General features: G+C 35.6%; 1 protein-coding gene across 5 annotated transcripts in view; it reads right to left on the reverse strand.

The window, feature by feature from the left end:
- Positions 1–23,181, reverse strand: part of PCCA (propionyl-CoA carboxylase subunit alpha) — a 392,273-nt gene that overhangs the window by 202,995 nt on the left and 166,097 nt on the right. For all 5 annotated transcript variants that reach the window (XM_045811095.2, XM_087865002.1, XM_045811094.2 and 2 more), the window contains one exon: positions 20,804–20,954. In XM_045811095.2, coding sequence (XP_045667051.1) covers positions 20,804–20,954 — 151 coding nt within the window. The remainder of the gene's footprint in view (positions 1–20,803; positions 20,955–23,181) is intronic.

The raw sequence follows: 23,181 nt of genomic DNA on the forward strand, positions 1-23,181 counted from the left end.
AGGCAGCTTATGATTTTCCAAAGCACTAGGCTAGCCTAGTCTCACCCAGTCTCATGCTTTCACTAACCTGTCCTGACAAGCAACCAGATTAGCGTACTCTTACATCAATGCAGTGTAGCAGAAAGGAGCAGATGGATCCTGCAGGTTGTTTTCCCTTCAGACTTACATGGGGAGTGCTTAGCATGCACAATAGCAAAACTGAGCCAGTGAAATCACTCTGCTCTCTCAGCAAATTGCTGATAACTACTTTGGATGATGCTGTCATGGGGATCCCTAGCCTTCCACACTCACACATGGGATACACATGTACAAAAACATGCACCGACATATAGGGATACTAACAGGGATACACACCATTATGAATTTCTTTGATTGCTTACAAGTTCCTAAACTTAACAAAGCTAAAACAAAGGCCCTTATGGCACTGATAAAGAGCAGATGATCTGTCTTTCATTGAAATCCCTGAATAAGTTTTAGAAATTTAAATAAAAGTTCGGCCGCATCTGCTGCTTTAATACCAATTTCTTCTCTCATAAAAATTAAGCATGTTCTAAACGCACTTCATAATAGTTTATCATGACATGTCTAATTTCATACACTCTGACACGGGAAAAGGTCAATTAACAAAAGAATTGTCTTCCCATCTTCAACTACACTAATTGAAGGATAGGACTTAGTCATTATAATAATCTTGAAGCTTATCATAAGCAGACAATGCCATGGTCTTAAAAAAAAAAGCTTTGTAAAAATAAACAGATGGCATCCATAATTAGCTCTGTGTGTGTTATGAGTTTGTTTACAGTTTCAACAACATTTTAAGACATTTTGACATAATTTTAATGACAAATCATCACTAAAATAAGCATCTACCCTTTGTAAAATAAATGTGACACTAAATAAAGATCTTATTAGATAGTTCAAAAAATAAATTTTTGAAAGCAAGCTATGGCTTTTTTGAGAAACAAGATTCTATATGACAAATATAACAAGAAAGGAACAAGTGTAAAGCCTATCTCTTATTGCTAGAAACAAATATCGTGTGAGAAACCATCTTACCGTTCTATTCAAAGTGAGCCTACTGTGTGCCAAGGGCTTTAAATCAATACTAGTCACACAACTCATTAGGTGAAAAAACAATTTTGAAAGTTAAGTGAATGATTTAATTCTATTCTATGATTAACTCCTTCTAGGTCTAGTGCCCAGGAAAGTACACACTATATACTAGGCAAATAGATAAATACTGAATGAATAAATGAGCAGCAAATCCAGAGCCACATCTACAGTAAATGATACAGACAGGGTTGGAATTCAGGTCACTCTAGAAACAGTACGACCTTCCTATTCTCTTCATGGAAAAATGTACATGAAAACATAGAGTAAATTGGGATGCCAGCTGGCTCAGTCAGTGGAACATGCAACCTTTGATCTCAAGGTCATGAGTTCAAGCCGCACACTGAGTGTAGACATTATTAAATAATAATAATAATAATAAACAACTTCTTAAAAATGTAGTAAACATAAACAGCTACATAATTATGAGCATTGTCTTCTATAAACCACAGTATTATGAAAGTTTAAAGACATAAATTCATTATAAGGCTCTGTTTTACCTTAGAAGACTTCTCTGTAACTGTGTAAGAAAAAAGTACATTAGATCCATACTGAATGGAATCCAAAAATGGACCCACTTTACTGCAACTTAGAATTACGGAACAGAAACAGCACATTTTACAATCTAAATTAGTGGACTGCAAGCATTTCAAAATAAAATAATTAAGTAGATAATTAGAATAATAACTAGCTGCTAAAGGCAAAGTGATTACTTGCAGAATTTAAAATGTATGTCCACTTAGGTTCAAATATTGTTAAAGAAATCTTTCTAAACACATTTTAATAGAATTCTGAAATTATCCAACTGGATGTGTGAATTATTATTACCAGGAATCTTGTAGGCATAGTGATGTTTAAATAACCATGTATAGCCCCATTTCCGAGAACTTGGAAACAGGTCCACTCTGCAAGTCAAACTCAATACTTAAGAGATCAAAACAGAGATATACAAATAGACAAAACAGCTCCCAGGCCAAAATATAATTCATTAGAAGTTTTAAAAATATCGGGTGCCTGGGTGGCTCAGTTGGTTAAGCATCTGCCTTCAGCTCAGGTCGTGATCCCGGAGTCCCGGATGGAGCCCCACATCAGGCTCCCTGCTCAGTGGTGAGTCTGCTTCTTCCTCTGACCCTCCCCCATCTCATTCTTTCTCAAATAAGTAAATAAAATCTTAAAAATAAATTTTAAAAAATACCTTTAAAAGGAGAGAAAAAAAAAAAAGAAAGGAAGGAAGGAAAGGAGAAAGGAAGGGAGGGAGGGAGGATCAATGGAAAGTGAAGGTAGCCACCCAGAATGAAAGGTTATACAAAGAAAGAGAGTCAAAGATCAGTGTCTGGTAGCCTGATGAGTTCGTCTTGTCCCACCTAGAGGAAAAATCTACACAAGTCTAATGCCAATAAACATATATTCCGAGGGCTGTTTTGTGGAAGGAAAAAAAAAACAAGGTTTCTGTGTCCCTTCTATTTGGGAAACACTGACTTCACCTACATTAAACATGTGCTTTTAAGAAAGACTCCTCCGACTCATTAATCTGTCACTACACTTTGGGTTCTCAAGAGGAGAGTATCATACGGTGCTTATTTAACCACACACCTCCTTTTGCAGAATATCCCTATGGGTTGACAATTCCATGGAACACACTTTTAGAAACAATGCCTTAAACATTCAAAATACAAAACTGAATTCCCTTATTGTGACTATCCTCACCAAACAAATTTTTGAGAACCTGGCTTCATACATATATTTTTTTACCCAAGAGAAACAGGTGCTAGTTCCAAGAAGCATATGAATAAGGGATACACTAAATAGTATGATTCTGCATTTAACGATCAATATGTTGACATTCTAATAAACAAATCTTATGATTTAGTCAACAAAAGACCTAACCCCCACCCTCAGCCACACACACATGCCAAAAACAAACAAACAAAAAAAAACCACCCCACAGCAAAGAAAAGGAAAGGAAAGGGAAAAGGAAAAGGAAAGGAAAGAAAAAAAATAGAGAGAGGCCCAAAACAAGTCAGAATTTCTGAATTCTCAAAGACAAATTTTTGATTGGGATCAGTGAGACTGTGCAAGCTGCAGGGTCTATTAGTAGCTGATAAATCAGTCTGTACTGGCAATGCCTCTATCTTTCCATTAATGTTTTGTTCAAACAGGCGCAAAGAACTACAATCAGGAAATGTCATATTATGGGACATAATCACACACAATTATGCTACAGTGAGTATATATAGTTCTATATGCCTATATTAGTCACAGACATCCAACTTTTTATTAATCCATTTGCTATTTTAATTTAGTTTTGTCTTCTTGATCACCATCAAGCTGTCACTACTGTCAGTGTTTGTGTTTAGACCGCTTGCCACTGTTTTCAAATGTATTTGTTGCTTTAAATGTATTTGCCCCCAAAAATAAATAACTGAGCTTATCAAATGCAACAGTGAGGTAAAATTGGTTTTGCTTCACCACTGAGTTCTTAATGTATCAAACTTCAATAGTGATGAACTTAGAAAAACATATCTTTGTCGCATTGTGTCTGCCATTGCACTGTAATCTTTAGCCTTACTCCTCACTTGATACAAACTAGGAAGTATCTGAAACTGGTGGGTAAAAGTATAATGAGATATTTCCAGTCTCAAAGTTATCTCCCTAAAAGATACCTTATTGACAACACAGGGAAAAGTAGTAACTCTACAGTAAAGAAATGCGAGAGACACCACCTTAACCAAGCCAACCGCAGCAGTAATGGGATAAACAGACATCACGTTTCTCAGATGTGGTGCTCAGAGAAGCACAATACATTCTCTGTAGTATACTTGCCAATATGCACAGCATCTTTATAATCATGAGAAAACAGACAAATGCAAAATGAAAGATGTTCTACAAAGGGCCTGTGCTCATGAAAAAATGTAAAGACCATAGCTGACCAAAAAAATAAATAAAAGACTGAGGATGGAAAGAAAGAGGTATGGCAAGTAAATATAATATAGGATCCCAAAGCAGGAAATGTGTTTCTTTTACGATAAAAGACATTAATGGAACAACTGGTGAAATCTGAATAGGACCTCTAGACTGGATGATAGGTAATATGTAAATGTTAATATCCTGATTTTGATAACGGTACTGTGGTAATGTAAAAGAATGTTCTTGTTTTAGGAAATACAAACAGATTTAGGAGTAAAGGGACACCAGGCCTGCAATTTACTCTGAAATGTTTCAGCTAAAACAGACAGACATAGATACATAGATACAGGTAAAACAGATAAAGCAAATGTAAATGTTAGGGAAGGATGTTCAGAACGTCTTTGTAACATTTTGCAATTTTTCACTACATCTGAAATAATGTCACATAAAAGTTAATAGAAAGTAAAGCAACATCACTAGAGTTTGTTTTTATATATAATAAAATGTTACAAAAATAAAGATATCTGATTTGATCATTTTCTCTTCAATTAAAAATAATCCGATTTGATCATTTTCTCTTCAAAATCCACTGTGTTAAATAAAAATAATCAAAGGAGATAATTTGTTGAATAAGTTTTGTCTGACTTAAACTTTTAAATATTTTGTGTTTATTCACTTACTAATTAGTAAGATTTTAAGAACGGGTGACTAGGTGACAAGCAAGTTTCCTTCAGGGAGCAAGATTCAGGCAAGTACTAATTATAGACTTAGATCAGCTTCCAATGAAAATTAACACTGAGGGAAGTTCCAAAGAGAAAAAAGTCACAAAAGTGTGGAGAAAAGTCAGATGGAACAAGTATATGTAAACTTGGCCATTAACAGAGAAGGAGGATGATGAGAAGGATTTAGGTTCCTTAAATGGAAGACTATTTGGCTCTGTCAGCTGGTGAATGGTGGCCCAACTGCCTAGTCAAAGCAGCAGCTGTCCCCATAGCTAGAAGACCCAACAAACATGCTGTAACTAACATCCAAATGGCATCGAAATTTACAAAATCCCTCCAATTGTTCCTCAATATTCCAACTGTCACTTTATGGGAATGCATATGAGATACAAGCAAGAGGTATATGGTGAGCGAATATTAAGAATCATCTAATATTCAAATAATGTTATCTTAAACTAATATAATTTGAGGTAACATCTTTATTAAATACATCAAGTCTAAACTAACAAATATTACAAGGTTTGGTTTGTGAAAGCTACCTATGGTAAGCAGAACTTGCCCGACTCAACAGAGCCGCTTAGGTGTGATTACCTGTTGAATTATGAGGAAATTGTCCTGTTATATAAAATTGAGTTTCATAATGGTATTTGGCATAACAGGTCTCTATTCAGTTTGTTGTTATTCCACCCTGAAAGGATAACTGATGCCATTATTTTTGGTTCTGCTCTTTCAGTTCAGAGAACTGCTTTGTCCAGAACAGAATCTAACATATATCTATTAAAATTCTGAAGCTCTACCTCCTGAGAATACATTTCAAAATAAAGACCTAAAGTTATTAGATTTTGATCCACTGGACTCAAAGATAAAAAGCACGTTGGGAAATAGGCCCCAACATACCATTCCTGTAAACTCACCTTGAAAATAATGGCTATGTTCAAGTATGGCAGTGAAAACTGAACAGATTCTATTATAGAAACTTCCCTGTTGACCCCAACACAAATAATCAGACGAAGTAAGGATGAGGAAATCGTTATGGGCTGAACTGTGTCCCCCTCCCACAATTCCTATGTTTAAGCCCTAACCCCTAGTACCGCAGAATATGGCTGTATTTGGAGACAGGGTCTTTAAAGAGGCAATTAAGTTAAAATTAGGTCATTAGGATGGGCCCTAATCCAACATGACTAATGTCCTTAAAAGAAGAGATTAGGACACAGACAACACACAGCACAGAAGACAGACCATGTGAAGACACAGGGAGATGACAGCCATCTGCAGGCCAAAGAGAGGGACCTCCAGAAGAAACCAACCCTGTAAACATCTTCATTTTAGACTCCCTAGTCTCCAGAACTGTGAGAAAATCAATTTCTGTTGGTTAAGCCACCCTGTCTGTGGAATGTGGTTATGGCAGCTCTAGGAAACTAATATAGGAACAAATTTGAAAAATTAAAATCTAGGTAATAATACATAACCCAAAGACCCAAAATAGTTTACAACATGCTTTAATAAAACAAAAACCGAACTGAAAGTATCTGACAAGTTTACCTACCCACATCTGTGTAATAAAAACTTCTTTCCTTCAACTTTCTAATAAGACTCAATAAATATTAAGGGAAAGTAAAATATATCCTGCTTTGTATTCTCAGTTTCCTAGAATACTGGCTTCAACTATTCCAGAACATCCCAGTTCTAGCTTACTTAAGCCAGTTTGAGAATCTTGAACTCCATGACTTTAAAAATAATCAAAAAAGGTCAACTCCTGCCCAAATCTAAAATGTCCCTTCTGGCAAGAATGAAGTTTTATGGATTAGTCACAAATCCATTTCTCCATAATTTCTCCTAATTCCACCAATTATTCTTTCAATCAATGCTCCAACTCCAAAAAAGACCAAACTCTTTTAGTATGTATGGATAGTCCTCAATATTTTTAAAATCCAAAGAGAGATTTAGAAAAGAGAACATGGCATTTTTCAGCTACAGTAAACTCTAAGAAACCAGAATATGGGTTGCAATAATTCTTAATTTTTATTTTTATTTTTATTTGGGGTGGGTGAATGACTTATTTTTTTTTACTTTATTTTTTAATTTTTTTAATATTTTTTATTATATTATGTTTCACCATATAGTACATCCCTGGTTTTTGATGTAAAGTTCGATGATTCTTAATTTTTAAACAGGTGAAATATCAAAGGTTAAGAATCAATTTCGAGTTTCTAAAATCCTTCTGGAATATAAAGATCCCACATGCTGCAGGATTATCTGATGGGAGGTGGGGGTGTCTGGTCTCCATAGCATTTCAACAATTCCACTGCATTTTTTTTTTCTTCCATCCCATCGCAAAAGTAGATTCCTTCTTCACTGTGACAATCATATATAAGCAACTAAGGTCTAACAGAAGTGGGAAATTCAGCCCTCTGTTTTTAAGGATATGGAATAGCCAGTTGACCACGCTTGGAATGTTAACTACTTTAAGATGTTATTCCTTTCTACTTAAGAGTGTTCCAACTTTTATAATCTTTGTAGACTACATAAAGGCTGTTTTTCCAAAGAACTAAAATCTAATCATAACCTACATTTGGAAATTAGCAATTATACACACACACACACACACACACACACACACACACACACACTAATTTGGAAAGGTATATTCAGGGTCCTAACATTAATCTTAGCACAAGGGCTTAAGCAGAAATAGCTCATGAATTTAACACTTTACCCATCAATTTCATTTTTAGAAGATTTCCACCTCCATTCTTCTCTTAGACTCTTACACAAACACCCTTATGATTAAAAGATATCTTTCAAAGTGGTTTGTTGCAAGTATGTTTGTTCATTTATAATAATAATTTTGCAGTTAACTGACAGAAGAATAATAAAAGAAACATTAATTTGTAGCTCGGTTTGCCATCTGAAAAAAACTGACTACTGGCAAGGTTTACTAATAATGACAATGGAAAGTTACAGTAAACATGTAAACCAATATTTAACAAACATAGCATGTGGAATATTACTGGTGAGAGTCTCACAGGAAGAAAAATGAGTGCTTAGTCTAAACCAGGCGAATTAACTCAGTTAATAAAGCTCTTGCTACAGTTACTGTCACTTTATAGATGAGGAAGTGAGGCATAGCAAAGTTAAGGAACTTCCGTATAGTCATACAACTAGGAAGGAGTAGAGCTAGGATTTACTTGCACTAAGTCAAAATAGTGTATGGTTGCAATTAACAAAAAACAATGACTAAAGGAGTTCCCCATTAGTCTGCTCTATTTGTTCTGAACCATTTTAGGGTCTAGAATCTCACTAAATTTCTCTCTAGAAAAGCATATATCCAATTTCAGAGGGTCCACAGACTCCCCCAAAGCTAATTAATGAGATCCAGATAACACTGGTTAAATATTTGTGCTTTGGAAAGAGGCAAAACCAGTATGGTTCACCACCTCTCCGCTCCAAAACCCACGGTCTCTCTCCCCCCAGAGTCAGTGAATAGCACAGGATATTGTAAACAGGGACAGCTGGAGGAAAGTGAGAGCCAATAGCAAGTACTGGGCTCTGGGCTCTTGTCTAATGGGTTGGGGGAAACCCAGAGACCAGCTTCAGAGATCTCCAAGGAAAGATGTGAAAGAGGAGGTCAGGAAGACAGCTTAGCCTGCAGAGATCCATGCAGCCTGAAAACAAAGTCACTAAAGGCTCCAAAAGAGTCACTGGTCACTTTGCTAAGGAGTCCAAGTAGTCAATAAATATTAGCTAGATTCTGCCCTTGAGACAAAGACAATGCTAGGAGATATATGCTCTTCCTGACCTCAGGAGTAGATACCGTTGTATCTTCAACCACTCGAAGCACTGCTGCTCCTTTGAATATTACACCAAACAGCACTCAGTACTGAACCCAAAATCAACCACAATAAAACCACGGCAGGTGGCTTACCCACCAGAGACAGGGCAAGCATTCAGAATAATGATTACAGACACCAAGAGAAACAGAGCAGCTGAGGAATAGAGGAGAGGGGGAGAGCATCAAAAAAGCACTTAGAAACTTCAAGAGTAGTCATACATGCACACGTATCCCTTACAGAAGGAGACTCTCTGGAATAAAATAACACAATTTCCCAATTATGCAGTTTAGGTGATTAAGGAGAAGATGATTGCCATTAGAACTCAAATTAGTAGCTTGGAAGAGCAACATAAAGAATTAATATCAAAAAACAGAACACAAATACAAAATGAGAGTAATCATGAGCGAGAAGACACAAGCTTCAGAGGGCTTGTCCAGTACACCTAACCCACAATAAAAGGAGTTCCCCAAGGAGAAAATGAATAGATGAGAAAAGGAAACAGTTAACAGAAGAAACTTTCTCTGAAATGAAGAAACACTTCAATCTGGACAGTTCAAAGAACACCCAAAGTAAAAGGCAGAATTAATGGCCATAAACACACACCTAGGCATGTCCTAGTGGAGACAAAAAAAATCCCCGAGTTCCAATGATCCAGAGGAAACTGGGCCACCTTTCAGACAGCAAGAATACATTACAAATAACGGAAGACAAATCAGAATGACCTCCGACTTAATGCTAGAAACCAGAAAACAGCAGACAGTATCAACTACTGAAAGAGAAGAACAGAAGCCCAAGAACCCTAGACTCAAAATACCATTCCCCTTCAGGCTAAAGAAATATATTTGGGGATGTGGCATTTCCGAGCACAGCATCCATAAATTCCAGCTGAGAAAACTTCATGAAAAAATGCCCTAATGAAACCAATGAACTAAGGCAGAAATCTCAAAGAAGGGAAAGACAGAGAAGATACAGAAATGAGAAACCTGTGAACTCAAAGGCTAAAAGCAAGTCTGGAAACAGAGGAGATCAACTACAAGGGAAAAGCAAATACAGCCGAGAGGTATGAGATTATCTCAGAGAATCTTCAGTGTTGCAAAGGCGAGGCAATCAGTTATATCCTCTTTACAGGTATTAATGGATAAAATGCCAGTCTAAAAAGGAAGATGAACATAAATAAAATGTTAAAGGACAAGAGAATTTCCAATCTACCAATAGGAAACAATAAGAACAATTAGCAATTTAATTCAAGCAACAAATTAAAAAGGGGAAAACTGAAAAAAAGGAACACTGAAATACAAATAAAGATGAAATAAAATCAGGTATTTAAAATTAGAAGGACTAAATTTTCATACTAAAAGAAAGAGTGTCAGATTGGGTTTTTTTAGTTAAACTTTACAAAACACAAAACAAATGATAAAGAAGACTTTGAAACAAAACACGCAAATAAAGCAAAAAGGTGATGCAACATGATAGGAGTCAAGAAGGAATTTAAAATCAAAACCTTTGAACAAGGCAAAGATACTATGTAATGATAAAAGGCATACAATTCATGTAGAACAGTCATAAACCTATCCTATCAAATTATTTTATAAATATGCAAAGTAAACATTATTTAAAATGCAAGGAAAACCTGTATAATGAATGCAGATGTACAACTGAAGTAGTAATAGACAAAATTACGTAATGTCTGAAATTTTTGTTAAAATATTCCAGCTAAAAGTGGCAAAAGCAAGGAAAAGAAGCTATACATAAAACAATATCGGCAACGTAAACACGAAGCTAGGTTACAGATTCATGGGACTTTCCCATACCACTCTTGCTACTCTTAGTACTGTTGTATGTTTGAAGATTACCATGTGTCAAAAAAACAAACTGACACATGGAGGGAAGAAGAAAAAGAAGGAAGAAAGGAAAGGGGACAAAAGGAAAGAAATAAGAAAGAGGGAAAGAGCCAAGGAAAGAAATGCAAAGAGGTCTTGAATGCAAGAATTTTTAGAGCAGTGAAAATACTCTGCAGGATACCTAATGGTGGATACAGGTCATTATACATTTGTCAAAACCCACAGGATGTACAACACCAAGAGTGAACCCTAATGTAAACTATGGACTTTAGCTAATAACAATGTATCAACATTTGTATCAACATTTGAAACAATGTATCAACAATTACATCAACATTTACAATTTCATCAATTGTGATGAGTATACCATACTAAAACAACAGGTTACTAATTGGGGGAATTGAGAGTGGATGGATAAAGGGGTATATGGAAACGCTTTGTACTTACTGCTCATTTTTCTATAAACCTAAAATTGCTCTAAAAAATAAAACCTATTTCTTAAAATTATGATGAAAAACTTCATGTATCTTTAAATCAAATAGATCCAACTAAAAAAGAAAGAAATCTAGAGGAATATGAATAAAGCAATCAATAACCTTCAAAACCTTGATTTGTATTACCTCAAAAAATACTGAAAGTCTACCACAGAAGGGATGAGAACAATGTTTAAAGACCTACAACTGAGAAAGATACCAGTACAAATGGATTCACATCTGATTTTTAATATTTAAGGAACGGATAATACCTATTATTACCTATACAATATTCCCATAGTTTCAAAAAATACATATAACTTAATTACTTAAGTCTAGTAGAGACAGTATTTTAAAAAGTAAAAACTGGAAATCGTATTAGCACACAGATCCAGTAAAATAACAAAGGAAAATCATTATTTCTAATTAAAATTTATTCCAGGAATGTAAAGCAAAAGTATTAAAAGAGGTTATAATGTTAACAAACTAAAAGATATAAGTTATTTTTCCTTATTAGTAATTGGTAGACCACTAGCAGTTTTGGCCACAACTAGAGACAAAGATACGATCTTACAAATTTCTAGATGGAAAAAAAACTTTAAACAAATGATCATGAATCAGAATACATCTCATTGTCAAAAGTTAAAACTAAAAGAACGCAAAAAAAAAAAAAAATGGCCTTCAAAATGCTAACAGAAAGTTATTTCCAATCCAGAATTCTATACTCAAAATTCTAGAAGAAAAATTAGGAGAAGGTCTTTGTGACCTTAGGTTAGACAAAGATTTCTGAGATATGACACCAAAAGCACAATCCATAAACAGGAAAAAATAGTAAATTGGGCTTTATCAATAAAAACTTTTGTGTTTCAAAGGATACCATTAAGAAAGCAGCCAAGCCACAGGTTGGGAGAAAATATCTACACATCCCATATCTGTATCAAGAATGTATAAAGAATTCTTAAAGCTCAATAAGATGATAAACCAATTCAAAATTAGGCAAAGGATTGGATTAGACACTGCAACCAAAGGAGATACATGACTGACCAGCAAGCACGTAAAGAGAGATCTGATATCACTAAGCATTAGAGAAATGCAAACTAAAACCACAATGAGATAGCACTTCCTATCCACTAGAATGGCTATCATAAAAAGGCAATAAAAAAAGACTACAGAAATGTGGAGAAACTGGAACTCTTATACCTTATTCACGGAAACATAAAACAATGCATCAACTGGGAAAACAGTTTGACACTTCCATAATTTACCACACAACCAACAATCCCACTCCAAGGATCTACCCCAGAGAAATGAAAAAATTTGTCCAAAGACTTATATGTAAATCTTTACAGCAGCATTATTCCTAACAGGCAAAAAGTAGAAACAATTCAGATATCCACCAACTTGTAAGCAGGTAAAGAAAATATACGATATCCACACAATGGAATTCTATTCAGCAACAAAAAAAGAATGGACTACTGTACATACAGCATAAATAAACCACAAAAACATTAAGCTAAGAACTCAGACACAAACGACTACACATTGTTTGATTTCATATATACAGAACACCCAGAAAAGGCCAATATAAAAACTATAAAAACAAAGTAAATTAACAGTTGCCTGGGAGTGGAGATCTAAAAAGGGAAGGACTATTAATGTGCACAGGTATCTTCATGGGGTGATGAAATTATTCTATTCTGTAACTCTGCTGTTAGCACAACTCTGTATATTTACTAAAATTCATTGACTTATTATATTCTTCCATTTGGGCCGCTAGAACAGAATAATAAAGACTGGGTGGCTTATAAAAAACAGAAATTTATGTCTTGCAGTACTCAGGCTGGAAGTCCAAGATCCAGGTCCCAGCCAATTCAATGTCTTGTGGGAGTCACTTCCTAGTTCATAGATGGCAGTCTTCTCACTCACTCATCATGTAACAGATGGGATAAGGTTTCTCTCTGGGGTATTTTTTTACGAGGTCACAAATTCCACTCGTGAGGGCTCCATCCTCATAACCTAATCACCTCCCCAAAGCCCCACCTCCAAATACCATCACCTTGGAAGTTATGTTTAAACATATGAGTTTGGGAGGGACACAAACATCCAGTCTATTGCATTTGTATACTTAAAATGGATGAATGTGCAGTGTCTGGGTGACTCGGTTGAGTGTCTGACTCCTGGTTTCAGCTCAGGTCATGATCTCAAGGTCCTGGGATCAAGCCCCACCCCTACCCCCAAGTCAGGCCCTTGCTCAGCAAAGAGTCTGCTTGAGATTCTCTGTCCCCCTCTCCCTCTGCCTCTCCTCCTGCTCGCTTGCTCTCGCTCTCTAATAAATCTTAAAAAAAAAAAAAAAAAAAGGAAGGAAGGAAGGAAAAAGATTCAACCAAAGCTAGCTAAATAAATAGATAAATAGATTAATAAAATGGATGAATGTTACAATTTGCAAATTATACCACAAGAAAAACTATTGGGTTATTTCCCCAATAAGTTAATACAGAGTCATCTGTACTCATGTAAATTCTCATATAATTTAGCTCCTGGGCACTCGTTCTCAGGAAGTTACTTAAAGACATATTCCAGGAAAAGGAATAAACCGCAGTGTTTATGACAAAAATCTAGGAGAAAAGGGATCCAAAAAAGAGAAGTATAAGGAATCTTCAGGACACAGCAGGGAAATCTCAGCTAAAAAAGCTGAAATACAAATGTAGAAGGCAGCCAGTATAGACTACAGAAGGTTAAAAGAAGCCAAATATTTCTACAAAAAGATGAAATCGACAGAAAACTCAATGTGGGGGTGCCTGGGTGGCTCAGTCGTTAAGCGTCTGCCTTCGGCTTAGGGCATGATCCCAGCATTCTGGGATTGAGCCCCGCATCGGGCTCCTCCACTGACAGCCTGCTTCTTCCTCTCCCACTCCCCCTGCTTGTGTTCCCTCTCTCACTGGCGGTCTCTCTCTCCGTCAAATAAATAAATAAAATCTTAAAAAAAGAAAAAAAGAAAATTCAATGTGCCTGAATATATTCAAACATGGGACATATTTGTGGATAAATCTGTGATAGGCACACTGAAAACTAAGCAAAGATAATTTTTAGTGGTAGAGAAAAAATGGTGCAGGAAAGTGAAAGTAATCTTAGGTGACAACAGGACTGCTGTGAATAGTGTTCACACTGTGATCATAATAAAATCCCAAATACTGAGCTAACCCAAATCATGACAGAGTGGTAGTAGGAAGATGGGAAGCCTGCATCTGTGCAGTGGGTGTGGCAAGGTGGGACACTGACAGAAGAAAATGGAAAATCAAGAAAGACCTATATACATGTATTGATTAAAAAGATATAAAAATATTAAAAGAATCAACTAAATTAATTAAAACTGGTCAGAGCCATCAATACTAGGCTGCCCTGTGAGAGGGAGGCAATAATTGTCCCTATACAAAGGCAGAGGACAAGCAAGAGCTTTCCTCCTCCCTTTCCCTCCCTAGCAGCAGTGGCTGTTCCCTGCCCAAAGCTACAGTTCCCCACACATACCACTTTAAAGAGCCTTCCCTCTTCCAAGTGATTTCTCATTTCTCCTTTTTCTGTTTCTTTCCTTTTGGTGGGTTTTGGTAGTTACTCAAGGGTTGCTATTGAATCAAAAAGCCAGGAACATGCTAATTCAGCTGTATCAAACCCCATGATTTTATACCCAGGTGAAAACTCAACAGTTTTAAAGATAATCTTATCACCCATCTAAGAACTCAGAAGATACAGTACCCATGGATACCTCTCAAAAATAGCTCTTGATTTTAAAAAGAAACAGAAGAACCACCTAACCACAAGATGAATCAAAATGAAGAACTGATTAATCACAAAGCTATGGTAAGATGCAAATGGTGACCATGAAAACAGTTTAAAATACAAAACGGGAAAACACTAGAAGAGCGATGCCTAAAGAAAAGTCATGTTACAATAATATAAAACTAATAATAAAAATAGTAAAAATGAAGAGTTAGGAGGAAAGACAGCAGGATAAAATATAAATATGCCAATTTCCATTCATTTTTGTACTTTTTTTTTTTAAGATTTTATTTATTCATTTGACAGAGATAGAGACAGCCAGCGAGAGAGGGAACACAAGCAGGGAGAGTGGGAGAGGAAGAAGCAGGCCTCCAGTGGAGGAGCCTGATGTGGGGCTCGATCCCGGAACACCGGGATCATGCCCTGAGCCGAAGGCAGATGCTTAACAACTGAGCCACCCAGGAGCCCCTCCATTCATTTTTGTAAAAGGGAAACAATATATTCTCTCAAATTGGAGTATGAGGAAATTTGACAAAAATATAAATGGTTTTAATACCATTTTTCTTATTATTAAGAACATCTTTTAAGGAATTAATATCTCTGGAAAATTAGAAACATTTATCGAATACTTCAGCAATTTCATCATTTTAATCTTTTTCTTTGGTTAAATATAAATGAAAATAAGCTAATTCTAAAACATCATATGGAAAAATAAGAGTAACGAGAAAGGAACAGTCCTTCTGGATACTGTGTTATAATACAGAGACATAACATCTGAAATAGCACATGATTAAACAGGTTAAAAAAAAGAAAACAGTCAAATAAACAGATCTGCATACATATGAGAATTCAGGATATAATTAAGGTGACTTATAATTACCACATAAAAGAATGATTATTCACTAATGGCTGTGACAGTCAGGTAGCCATTTTTTAATTTAAAAAATCAAATCAGGAGCGCCTGGGTGGCATAGCGGTTAAGCGTCTGCCTTCGGCTCAGGCCGTGATCCCGGCGTTATGGGATCGAGCCCCACATCAGGCTCCTCTGCTATGAGCCTGCTTCTTCCTCTCCCGCTCCCCCTGCTTGTGTTCTCTCTCTCGCTGGCTGTCTCTATCTCTGTCGAATAAATAAATAAAATCTTTAAAAAATAAAATAAAATAAAAAATAAAATAAAAATAAAAAATCAAATCAAATTCCAGATGGAATGAAAATTTCATCAGGAATAATGAAATAAGTACTAAAAGAAAACATGAAAGAAAAATGTTTAATTTATGAATGAGTAGGAAAAGCCTAATTATGTTCTAACACCAGAAATAAGAGATTTAAAATTCAACTGTAAGATTTAAAAACAAAAAATTTCTGGGGCGCCTGGGTGGCACAGCGGTTAGGCGTCTGCCTTGGCTCAGGGCGTGATCCTGACGTTATGGGATCGAGCCCCACATCGGGCTCCTCTGCTATGAGCCTGCTTCTTCCTCTCCCACTCCCTCTGCTTGTGTTCCCTCTCTAGCTGGCTGTCTCTATCTCTGTCAAATAAATAAATAAAATCTTTTAAAAAAATAAATAAATAAAAATAAAAAATAAAAACAAAAAATTTCTAAATAGAAAAAAATATACAAAGTCAAAAAGGCAAGAGGTGAAAAAAAATAAATCACATCTGGGTTTGGTTTTTTTTTTTTTAATCTACATTTATTTGATGATCTTACCAGGAAACAGTTTGTGGATGGGAGAAGAAACAAATTACTTACTCACAGAATGTCTTAACATTATTCCCCACACCTCATTCCCATATGGGGCAATGTGATAAAAGCAATGTGATTCCCTGTGAATGCAGAGGGGTACGTAGCACAGGAGAGGAAGCTCAAAACTATTAAACTCAGAGCTTATATAAGAGTTGCTGCCTTGGGGCGCCTGGGTGGCACAGCGGTTAAGCGTCTGCCTTCGGCTCAGGGCGTGATCCTGGCGTTATGGGATCGAGCCCCACATCAGGCTCCTCTGCTGGGAGCCTGCTCTTCCTCTCCCACTCCCCCTGCTTGTGTTCCCTCTCTCGCTGGCTGTCTCTATCTCTGTCAAATAAATAAATAAAATCTTTAAAAAAAAAAAAAAAAGAGTTGCTGCCTTGTCTGCCCTTCCTCTACTGGGGGAGGTGGCGGGGGGGGGGGGGGAGGGCACACAAACTTGGCTCTTGAATTTACACCTATCTTTCTGAGGAGAGAAGGAGAATGTCAACAAATGGCTCTGGGGAAAAACAACTTTCTCTCTAGCACTATCTTAAAGTTGCTATCCTTCAATCTCTGTGCCAAAGGTCTTTGGTTAGAAAGCCCTCGCTCTGTAGAAATGTGAAAAATATTCATGGAGCATTGCTTCTTCATGATATCACAAATGGCTAATTGCTTAAAAAATAATAATAAAGGACACCTTCAATAAGAAAACCCAAAGGGCAAAGGAGTTAACAGTCAATTCAAAGAAAATGAAATGTTAATCTATGAAGAAAAATTAAACTTCACTAATAAGGAAAAGGAAAATGATATACTATTTTTCACTCTCAGAAAAAGACCGAAAGTCAAAGATCCTTTTGACCAGGGAACAAAGACACTGATAATATTTAACTAAATTATTAAAATGCATATTTCCCCAGAAATTCTTCTTCCACATGTGCACAATGATGATATAAAGGGTCATTCATAAGTGCCAATATTTGTGATAGCAAAATACTAGGAAAACTACCAACAGGAAACCGGTGAAATTACAGGATTACATCTACAATTGAGTATTAAAAATCATAAAAATGAAAAAGATAATGTTTTCAGTTAAATATGGAACACTACCAAAGATACACTGTTAAGTAAAACAAAGGTTGCCTCCAGAGGAAAATCAAATGGTTGTGATAAAAAACACAGTATAGAGAGTTACACTTTTCTGTTGTATACTACTTTAAACCATTTGGAATTTTTTTCTGTTCTTTCCTTTTTTTTTTTTTCCAAATATTGCCAATTCTTGGTTTTATCATTCAATAAGAAACTAAAATTATTCAAGCAAAATTACATATAATTTAGTTAATTAAAATAGCATTTTAACAAAATTATGGTTTTTGGTAGAGTATTTCTCCAACTCCCTACCCACCTTTCATAAGTAGAAAGAAGGAAACGGCAATAGATATACAGGTATGTATCTGTGGGTGGATATGTATGTGAGCTCCTACTACAGAAAATGAAGAGACCATTTCGAGCAAAAGAAGTAACGTATAAAGGCACACAGAGGTCAAACTGAATGACATACTCAAGAAAGAAAGGAGTCTCTCCTAACTAGTACATGAAGAATGGCACTGGCAGGAAAAAGGACTCTGAGGAAAGATGAAGGACGCAATGAAAAGGGACCTGTAAAGCAGGAGCACTCAAATTTTATCATTAAGAAACCACTAACTAACAACTGTGAACACAATCAAACATATACAAGGACAGCACAGATAATTCTGATAAATAAATTGTAACCATGCTGAAAACAAAACCAGTCAACTGAACCAAGTATCTATGCACCTGGTGACATTCTCAGTGTTATATCTCTTTAAGGAGAAACTGTATTTATTTCAAATTTCGCTGTTAAAAAAAAAAAAATCAAGCAAAGTAAAGATGCTACTACTAACATTTCTGTTACCAGAAAAAAGTGCATAACTTCTGAAGATGGAAAAAGTGACAGTTCAATCAAGATATTTCAAGAAAGGAAAAAACAAAAAAAGAACACAGAAAATTATAGCTCTCCAGGCTCAAAATGAAACACTAATTAGAGATAACATATATCTTAGAAGATGAAGAATTTGGCAAATGTGCCTTAAGTATTATAATTTAAGGTTAGTAAAGAAATTTGAAAAAGAAACTCTACTATTAAAAGAACATTTGAGGGGCGCCTGGGTGGCACAGTCGGTAAGCAGCTGCCTTTGGCTCAGGGCGTGATCCCGGCGTTGTGGGATCGAGCCCCACATCAGGCTCCTCTGCTATGAGCCTGCTTCTTCCTCTCCCGCTCCCCCTGCTTGTGTTCCCTCTCTTGCTGGCTATCTCTATCTCTGTTAAATAAATAAATAAAATCTTTAAAAAAAAAAAAAAAAAGAACATTTGAATTGTTTAAATATCAGAAAGAAGTCTTTGAAATATCTAAGAATGGCTTTCTGAATACAATGAAATCCAAGGTTCTTTAATCATGCTCCCATTCAGTCACAGCCTCTACCACCAAATATCCCTCCATCACACAGATGCTTCTAGAACCCCAAAATTAATTTATGTGGTAACTGACAGGATTATGGTCACTGGAAGTAAATGCACAGTAAAGAAATATTAAAACATTAAATGGGAGACACAAATGAATCCACGTCTGATATTAAATAGCATGAAACTAGGTACTAGCAGATATAATAAAATGATATCTTCATGAAATTAATTTTTTCTTTAAATTCATTTATACTTCTTTTTGAGAGTATAGTTATGTTCTATAGTAATGGTCTATGCTGACAAGCCATCCAAGATATAAAATGTAAAACTAAGTACCTAAAGATTTTGACCAAATGCATAGCATTATTTGATATAAATACCAACTTCCAGAGGTCTTCTACCAAAAGCTACAATGGGACAAACCCAGAAGAAGTTATGAGTTGAGATAAATGAGCCAGAAACACACACACACACACACACACACACACACACACACACACACACACACTAACATAGTAATAAAGTGTCCTAAAGACAGCACTGGTTATTAATTCTGTAAATTCTGATAAGTACCCTAACTGAACAATCTAGTAGCTCTTTTGTCTGGAATGAAATAAAAATGTCTTGCAGTCACTTTCAATTGCCTTCTGAATCATATTATACCATGTTGGGAACACTAGTTTGTAAGAAAGTCTCTGTTTCAATCAAAAACATGATTTCCCAGCTAATTATCTAATTAGGTATACTTTGTTATAAAAACATATTTTTAATCAAAATCAAATCAATCTCTAAAAGGCAAAATTCTGTCACTCCTGAAGATAGTCACACCAATAAATTATAGGCTAAAAAAGTGATCTCAAACACAAGTATCATAAGTTTTGAGCTACAACAACTAAGGTTAATACTTATACAAACTCTACAAATATTTATAATACTGGTTTCAAATGCATCTAGATACCATAAATTCTGCCATAATAAATGAAAACCAGCCCCACAGTGTAACTGTTATAAGCATAATATTGAAAAAAGAAGAAAGGTATAGAAAATTGCATACTGATCCCACTGATTTAAAGTTTAAAAAACAGGTACAATTTATTATATATTGCTTAGGTGTGCATAATTAAAAGGAAAAATGATACAGAAATGCAAGCAAATGTTTAGAATTAGTCAGAACTGTAAACATCTCTAGGAGGGTGGATGAGGAATACGTGGAGAAGCTGGTGAGGGGTGGGGTGGTAAGAAGTGCTGGCATTTTGGGACTTCTAGATCCACTTGATGCTTACATAGATTTTTGCTATAATAATTTTTTCAACAACCTATTTGTGTTTTACGTACTTTTCTGTATGTGTATTTTAGTTTACGACTTAAAAAAAAGGAAAAGGGAAGAAGGAAGGAAAGCCACTAGTCCTCCAGAGACCTTGGTTGGAAGAGAGGCAGCATACCCCTAAGTCAACAGTTCCAGAGGAGCTGCTCGACTTCTCAACCTCATCCCAGTGGCAGATGGGGCAGCTGTCCAAAAGCCAGGCTGAGTGGTATGGTTCTGAGTGTCATTCCTGAAAGTTACTCTAGGTACTTTTCCTTCCTCCATCCCTTTCAAAGATTTGTAAGACTGAATCCCTTTCTGTTTATCACATGTAACAGTAATTCTCTTAACAGCACATGAACCCTAACTAAGAAAAGCCATCAAGAGATATTCGAAAAAAACCAGAGTGGAATCTCCAATATGGAGTATTAACAGTAATGAGGCAGAAGGGCTAGACACTGACCATTAAATTAACCTGATACTCATCTATCATTCCCAACAGATGTCCTAGCACAAGCATAAAAATGAAATCTTACTTAACACTTTATGAAATTGGCTTTTAATTTTCCTAAAAACAAAAGGGAGTGGAAAACAAAGGGTAAAGTCTAGAGGCACGGGGAGGAATGAAAAACGGAGTTACCTGGAGTCTCGTATTCATTTCTAAGAAATAAAAATTCTTCTTTGAGTCCACAAGGAATTCCACGGTTCCAGCAGAGGAATACTTCACTGCTTTGGCAAGAGCTACAGCTTGTTCTCCCATTGCTCTTCGAGTTTTTGAATCCAGAAAAATGCTACAAATACAGAAAGAGTAATCAACATTTTGAACAAAAGTCATCTTGTGCGTGCACCATATAAAAATGTTCTTAAAGTTTACTCATATGTGATCATCTGTATCAATGTAAGACATACGTTTATAGTACATGTTTTTTGTATTATTAGGCCTAACATGTTTAAATAAGTCTAAATAAGTTTAAATAAGATTTTTATAAAACTAACGTGAACTTCCCACATTATAGTGCAATTTCCATCAATTTTAGCACAAGCAGTTGTTTCAACCAGTAAAACTTAACATATATAGTCAGAACTTCCCTAAGCTAATATTGGGAGATGTGCCTTAGGGAGAACACGTGTGTGTTGGATGAGCTTCCTTCAGGCAAGTCCTGACCAGGACTGGGAGTTCAATATTAACGAATCAACGACATGCATTAAGTATGGTGGCTTTCAACAGAAACACACATAAAACAAGGTTATGTCAAGATATTTTCGTCAAGGTTACGTATTAAAATGTCCTGACTAGAGGCTCCCAGAACCTAACTCTGTACTTCCTCTACGTATTCACTAACTCAGTGTTCACAGTGACTCTGTGAAACACAGCTACCACAAATAACAAGAATTGACTATAAGTCTAATAAATCCTCAAAACTTTTATTTCGCAATACCAAAATTACCCTCTAGCAGGCAAATAAAGCTTGAATGTTTTCGATAAACACTAAAAAAAAAGAATATTTGTGTATTTTCACGTCTTTTGCTTCTGGGCAAGAAAGGATCTAAGAAATAGAATATTCACTACTTTTTGTGGATTAAAATTCGTGGATCAAGATTTAAGTGACTTTTATAGAATTTTTATTATGGAAGAGCATAATGGACTTCTATGCACCTGTTTCCTATGTGAAACAATTATTAATACACAGCCGGTCTTGTTTTGTCTATATCGCATGTCTACTTTTCTACCAGGCCCATCCATTTTATTTTTATTTTTTTACAAATTTTATTTTAAATCAAATCCCAAATTAGATATCATTTCATCTATAGAAACTTCCATATCTGTTTCTAGAAAATTTTTAACATAATCACACTTAAAACATTAATAAGAACTTCTTAATAGCATTTAATATCCAGATGGTATTCAAATCTCCCTGATTATTTCAATTTTTTTCAGGTAATATCTTTGAATCAGAATTCAAATAAGGTCCAGCCACCCCATTCACTTATTTATTTTTACATCTTTACAGTTCTTTTAACTTGTAACGTTCTCTTCCCTTTTTTTAAGACAAGGATCTGCTCATTTTCCTCTCATTTCTCACAGTCTGGGTTTAACCCCAGAGTTGCACAGCATTTTAACATCCGCATTGTATTTCTATTTCTCATAAACTGCTGGTTAGATTTAGAACCCTGAATAGACTTCAGGTTGGACTGGGGGCAGGGGAGACAAGAATACTTCACCAGTGGGAAGTGTACCTCCTAACGTCTCCTTTTTGATGGCAGGAGTAATCACTGAACTTAGATATTCTGAATCTTATTTACCTATTATAAACAACAGTTCTGCATCAACCTAATGAATATAGGCATAGATGACATTTCAATGATACCTAGCTGATAAAATTAATACAAAAAAAAAAAAAGAACCCCAAAATTAACATCATAACATTTGGAGAATTTCAAAGACTGTGGAGTAAAACTATTTTTGTCCTGTCTGATCTTGTCCTTGCTCGTCATAAACTCTGCCAGTAACACTCAGAGCTGTAAGCAACCTCATCACTGCACTCAAAACACAGCAGTAAATTCACATTCTAGAAACTGAAAGCTGAATATTCCACTCATTTAAGATTTTACAAATAATAACATATAAACACCTATCAAGTCACTATTAATGATCAGTTCTCATTTGGGGGTTCATTTTTTGTTGTTTTTGTTCCTACTGCTTTAAATTTTCCTCTTTTTCTCTCAATTAACAGGTGAGTTCCTATGAAAAAACTTACATTTCTAATGAAAGAGAGAGAAACAAAAATAATGGTTCAAGTTTCCTAGTTTGTGAAGGATTTTTATCCCAGGTAAAACCTGAAAGGGTTTTAAATAAAAAGAAAAAGTTAATTATATTGGAAGCAATAAGAAGAGAACACAAAACTATAAAAGTGGTATGTCAGAGACTATCACTGTTCTACCAGCAACCTTGTGCCCTTCCTCCACACTAGAATTTTAGCAGAGCACATGGTTACTTGATTTAAAAAAGACATTTCC

The sequence above is a fragment of the Ursus americanus genome, chromosome 10 (genome assembly GCF_024610735.1).
Source record: "Ursus americanus isolate L20-20 chromosome 10, mUrsAme1.1.p, whole genome shotgun sequence".
NCBI classification, from domain to species: Eukaryota; Metazoa; Chordata; class Mammalia; order Carnivora; family Ursidae; genus Ursus; species Ursus americanus.